This window comes from Galeopterus variegatus, unplaced genomic scaffold, assembly GCF_000696425.1.
Source record: "Galeopterus variegatus unplaced genomic scaffold, G_variegatus-3.0.2 Scaffold274, whole genome shotgun sequence".
Classification (NCBI taxonomy): domain Eukaryota; kingdom Metazoa; phylum Chordata; class Mammalia; order Dermoptera; family Cynocephalidae; genus Galeopterus; species Galeopterus variegatus.
Genome location: NW_007726385.1, coordinates 384,952 through 391,282, shown reverse-complemented (window position 1 = coordinate 391,282; position 6,331 = coordinate 384,952). Strand labels below are relative to the sequence as shown.

The window sequence follows — 6,331 nt, the reverse complement described above, 5'->3', positions numbered from 1 at the left end:
GACCGGTCTCTATATGGGATCCGAACCCTCGGCCGCTGCGCTCCCAAGCGCCGCACTCTACTGAGTGCGCCACCGGGCCGGCCCAGCAAATACTTTTTGTTATAAGTCTGTGCTGTAACCAACTGAGTTAACTGGCCAGCCCCCTGCAAATACTTTTTGTAACAAATGGTACGTTCAATACCTGAATTTTTGTATAAGTTAATGCAACATAAAAGATTACATCTTTCTAAAGTCTATAAAGATTGTCATTGTGTATACCATTAGTATTGTAATTTAAAAATATTTTCAACATACATACATTTTTGAAAACTAGATTTTATTTTTGTTTAACAATCAGAAAAAAACAATATTCTTTTGTACATTTCTAAAATTACTATTCAGAAAATTACATTTAAATTAACTTTAATATTTTAAAAAAGATTTTGAATTCTTTACCCAAAACCTAAAATATAAAAACCATGCTACCTTTATCATCCCAAATTGTACATTTTCTAATTACCTCCTTCTTTAACTTGCCAAGAAAATATGTATGTATCAGAAATACATTTTTTAAAAGTAATTTCAACTTGTCAAAAAGTCAAACAATTTAAAATTTGGCTTAATTTAATGTTTCTTTCCTGTTGCTATAAAGTTGAATATACAGTTTAATTCTGTAAATAACAAGCTTTTTTATATGTTCTATAAACATTCCTCCTTTAAACATCTCCCTCCTTTGGAACATCATCCAGCTCTGTAAATCAGTGGTACTGTTCCCTAGAAAAATGTTCAAGGGGAACTCTATATGACAATGGGACATTTCTGAGCTCTTAGACTTTCTGTCTGTTTAGTGCTTCACTTTGAAAACTGAAAGTGAGGGGAATCAGTTACCATTTCCCCAACTAGTTTTCTACAGTTGTGTGTATATATCTATTCAATAGGTATGTATATATCTATACATATAATTCAGGAACTTTTTGAAGTAACCTCACATATTCCTGAATTGACATACAATATATAGTTATCATAAGTCAGGGACTTTTAAGATAAATATAAGATTTAAATCTTTTTTGCTGACTTTCCTTAAATAACGTGAAAAAAACCCGAACTCTTATTTCTAGATCTGAAATTTGAAACCGCTTCTCCATTTCTTCAGCTCCTAATGAGCACTAAGAAGCAATTTGCATCAATTCACCACCTACTCCTTGGCATCCCCAATTCCTCCAGCAGTTATTGCGAAGGTGGCTTCATTTTCGGGCATCTCAGGGCTAACAGAATACAAGGGAACAGAAGTTTATAAAAAGCTCTATTTCTATAAATACTATATTCATGTCACAGGCATTATGCTCCCATCAGTCTGACTCTCCAGAGACATCTCAGAGTTGGTACAGCTAAATGTGGACTACAGAATTTACCTACAAGTGTTATTAATACTCACAAACATTTATTGAACAACTTCTATATGTAAGGTTCTGAATGTCAAGAAAAATTGTCCCAAACTTGGAAACAGGCAAAAGGGATAAGTGGGTGTTCTTTTAGTGTAGTGCCAGACACCATGCAACAGACCCTACCGCGCTCAGCCAATGAGCGCACCGGCCATCCCTATATAGGATCCGAACCCGCAGCGGGAGTGCTGCTGCGCTCCCAGTGCCGCACTCTCCCAAGTGCGCCACGGGCTCGGCCCAAAATTGTAAAGATTTTGAAATGAGCTAAAAGATTGCTGAGTACCTTCAATGGAAAAATAGTTTATCAGGGCTGGCCTGTGGCTCACTTGGGAGAGTGTGGTGCTGATAATACCAAGGCCACGGGTTCAGATCCCTATATAGGGATGGCTGGTTAGCTCACTTGGGAGAGCGTGGTACTGACAACACCAAGTCAAGGGTTAAGATGCCCTTACTGGTCATCTTTAAAAAAAAAAAAAGAAAGAAAGAAAAATAGGTTATCTAGCACATCCTTCTAGGTTATCCAATTCTATAAGGGGTGTATGCCTTCCACTGTCTTTGATCTATTTTACAAGTCTGTAAGTTGTAGAAAAGTATGAGTAATGCAAATTTTTCTTGTCCACAGAAATGTAAATTGTGTGGGGTGGAATGCAATTGATTATTCCTATGAATATTGACTCATCTTTGATGAATTTATAATTCATTTCAGCATTCCTTATTTGACTGCTTATGTATGGTACTGTTATTTTTCTTTTGATCTGGTTATAAAATCTTATTAATGCCCTCATTAATTAATGAGTTAAATAAAATTTTTGACATTTTGTATTTGTACATGAGTCATAATTATATACTCTTAAATTTTTATCTTTTAATTTATTCTGCAACTCTGTAGGAGTAGAGGTTAATTTGTGGAAAACTGAGAGCAGTGCAGATGATTCTTGTCTGACGGCAATGCAAATGATTCCAGACTATAGCAATGGAAATGAATTTCATTTTGTAGAGAAGCTATTGATTTCCCTCCAGTAGAAAAGATAACTTCAAACGTTACAATTTATTGCCTGGTAGGATACTAACCAGTTTTGCATATAGCAAATTTATTTCAGCACTTCTTTGACTGATTGGCTACATAAATCTCTGTTCCTCAAATTACTCTTTAAATCAGTGGTTTCCTTATTAATTAAGGAGTTGAATAAAATGTTTGATATATGTTCACTTTATATGTATTTGCAAGCAAGTCAAGTTTTTACCTTTTTGAAAATCATACGTTAGCATATACCAGATCCTATAAGATTACACAAAATAAGACAAAGTCCTTACTCTCAAGAAGTCTAACATGTGAGCTATGACATACAACAAATACGCAAATACTAATGCTATAATTCAAGGTAAACTTATGTTTCATAAAGTCACTATAAATGTTATAGAACTTTAAAGAAAGGAGACATTATGCCTGGCTAGGTTGATTAGGAAAGGCTTCAGAGATAATAGTTGAAGAAGCCTTTGAAGAGGCAGAAATGGAAGTATTCCAGGTAGAGGTAATAGCATGAACAAAAACCAGGAGTAGAAAAGCTTGTTTTGTGTACAAGAAGGAGGGGAAGAATAAGAAGTTAGGTGTAGATATGTTGAAATTGAGGAACCTGTAGGACATTCATATACAGTCTACAAGCAGTTGGAAATGAATATCTAAAATGTGAGTAAAAGGTTAGATTACAAATAGAAATTTGAAGATCACTGACCATGAAAGAACCTACTATTACTTTGAGCTAACCGTTTTTATATCCTGGTTATGGTGAATGCATGCTGCCATTTATTAAGTATTTACTAATTACTATGTGCCAGATTCCCTCATATTATCTCATTTAAACTTTTTGATAACCCTGTCAGGTATGTATTATTATCCACATTTTGCAGATGAGAAGACTGAGTTTTAGAGAGAACCCAAGATCACATAGCTGAAGATCACACTGCTAGCAAGTAAAGATGTCGGATTAGAGACCAAGGCATTTGACTCCACAGCTCATGTTCTTAACCATATTGCCTCTCATAGTTGGTTTTGTCTTTTTTTTTTTTGGTGGCTGGCTGGTATGGGGAACCGAACCCTTGATCTTGGTGTTAGAAGGCTGTGCACTAACCAGCTGAGCTAACCGGCCAGCCCTGGTTTTGTCTTTTGATTTTGTTTATTTGGTTGTTGTCTGATGGGTGATTAGGCAGTACACTTTGAGCACATTACGGGTAAGGTTATTTCCCTTAGGAAATAGCAGAGGGGTCTTCTCTAAGGATAGCAAATGGGTTATAGATAAGGTGGATCTTGCTGGGTTAAAACTGGAGTTGAATAAGAAGGCCTAAGTGGCTTGTAACCTTTTGGCTTTGGTGGAAACTATTCAGTCAACTACTTACAAATGGCAAGAAGTAAAATGAAAGCGCTTTCTGGAGAGAGACAAGAAGTTGTAAAAGAGAGAAGCCAAGCAAGGTTAACTTTAAAGTTGAACCAAGGTTTTTGTTTGTTTTTAATGTTTTGGTTCTGAAAACATAACCAGAAGCAATTACATCATAAACTTGACCATTTGCATGCCTTTTCATTTTCTGGTAATTAAAATTTGTTCCTCCTTTGAATTCAGTAGCATCTTTGTTTTTATTTTTTAATTTTTTTTTTAAAAGATGACCGGTAAGGGGATCTTAACCCTTGGCTTGGTGTTGTCAGCACCACGCTCACCCAGTGAGCAAACCGGCCATCCCTATATAGGGATCCGAACCTGTGGCCTTGGTATTATCAGCACCGCACTCTCCTGAGCGAGCCATGGGCTGGCCCTAGCATCTTTGTTTTTAATATACATTGATCTCAGATATGCTAAGTGGATTAAAATAAATGTTTTTGTTTTTTTTTATTAAGTCACCTAAAAGTTTGAAAGAGAAAAATGTACATTTGAGTGCCAGGAGAGATGGAGCAGTAACTATAACTATAGTTACTAACTATACTATATAGTATATAGTATATACTATATAGTAACTATAGTGACATTCAAGGAAAAGGCTGGTTTCTGTTTTGTAGTCATTCCTGCACAGCTGGAAATTCTTCCGAGAACTCCTTTCTGCTCAACTATTGGAGAATTCTGTGTTTTCTTTTTAACAAGAAATGTATGTCTTTTAAATCTGTTTAAAGGTAGTAGTTGAAGCCATGAGAGTAGCTATAGTAGACTAGCTATGACTACCCTAAATAGATCATTCTCAATAAACTCAGAAATAGAGTAACATGTATAAAAGTGTAGGCTTTAGATTCAGACAGCAGATTCTAATCCTGGATTGATCCTTTATTGGTTGTGTGATGTGGGAGAAGTCCATTCATTAACTTATTAGCAAAATATTTACGGAGTTCTTACTATATCTGTTGTAGGCACTTGAAATCTTTTTATTTATTTATTTATTTGGTGGCTGGCCAGTACAGAGATCTAAACCCTTGACCTTTGTGTTATAACATTTGTTCTAACCAGCTGAGGTAACCAGCCAGTATGGCACTTAAAATCTGTAAGTGAAAAAATAGACAAAAATTCTTGTCCTTGTGGAATTTGTACTTGGGAGGGGAGAGACAGACAATAAATATATTATGTGATACGTGAGAAAATAATAAATGCTATGGGAAAATTAAAAATAGAGGTGGGGGGCTGGCCTAGTGGCACACTGGACAGTGCGCCACTTGGGAGCGTGGCGGCGCTCCCTTCGAGGGTTCAGATCCCATGTGGAGACCAGTTCCCACTCACTGGCTGAGAGTGGTGCAGGCGCAACACCGAGGGTTGCGATCCCGTTGCCGGTCCCGGGTACGGGCGCGACACCGAGGGTTGCGATCCTGTTACCGGTCAGTAAAAAGGACAAAAAGGAAAAAAAAATAGAGGTGGGTAAGGGATATTTGAAGTGTGGATACTGGGAGAAGGCTAGTTGCAATTTTAAATAGGGAGGTCAAGACAGGCATTGTCAAAGACTTGAAGTGAGGGAGATAACCAGACAGAGGGCTATGTGGGGGAAGTTTATTCCAGACAGAGGGAATAGCAAGAGCCAAGGCCCTAGGGTAGGAGCCTGCCTGGTATGTTGATCAAACATCAAGGAGTCAGCCCATTGAGGTTGAAGCACAGTAAGCAAAGGTGAGAACAGGAGGAACAGGAATAGGGCCATTCATGGAATGCTGTGTAAACCACTGTAAGGACTTGGGCTTTTATTCTGACTTAAGATGGGGAGCCACTGGAGGGTTTTAAGCAGAAAACAGAAATGATCTGACAGTTTTATAAAAGATCACTCTGGCTTCTGTGTTTAAAATAGACTGTAGAGGGGCAATGTTTGCCTAACTGCATGGGGCCTTGTGTGTAAAATGGGGAATAATAAACTTTACCTTTTAGGGTTAGTATTATAAATAATATATATATGTATGCAAATATATATGTATTATTTATATATATATATATAAAGCAGTTGGAGCAAGGTCTAGCACATAACAGCCACTCAATAAGTGTTATCTATCAATATTAGTATCATCATTTTCTCTACCAAAAAGTTTTCTCTAAAGTGAAGCATTCTTTTAAAAAAATCTCTAGGGACCATAAAAAAATGAGTACATGCTGCATGACAACTAAATTTTGATATATTTTTTTTTTTTTTAAAAGATGACCGGTAAGGGGATCTTAACCCTTGACTTGGTGTTGTCAGCACCACGCTCAGCCAGTGAGCGAACCGGCCATCCCTATATGGGATCCGAACCCGCGGCCTTGGTGTTATCAGCACCGCACTCTCCCGAGTGAGCCACGGGCCGGCCCTAAATTTTGATATTTTAAGCTCTGATCCAGTTTTGTTTTTTTTATTCAAATTTATGGACATTTGACATAACTAACCTTTTTTTTTTTTTTTCCTTTTTTTTTTTTTTTTTTTTT

General features: G+C 36.9%; 1 protein-coding gene across 2 annotated transcripts in view; it reads right to left on the bottom strand.

Annotated features, from left to right (window-relative positions):
- Nucleotides 1-409: 409 nt before the first annotated feature.
- DMC1 (DNA meiotic recombinase 1) overlaps nucleotides 410-6,331 on the bottom strand; it is a 44,345-nt gene continuing 38,423 nt past the window's right edge. For both annotated transcript variants that reach the window (XM_008566876.1, XM_008566875.1), the window contains exon 14: nucleotides 410-1,244. In XM_008566876.1, the coding sequence (XP_008565098.1) occupies nucleotides 1,175-1,244 (70 nt within the window). In that variant the 3' untranslated portion in view covers nucleotides 410-1,174. The remainder of the gene's footprint in view (nucleotides 1,245-6,331) is intronic.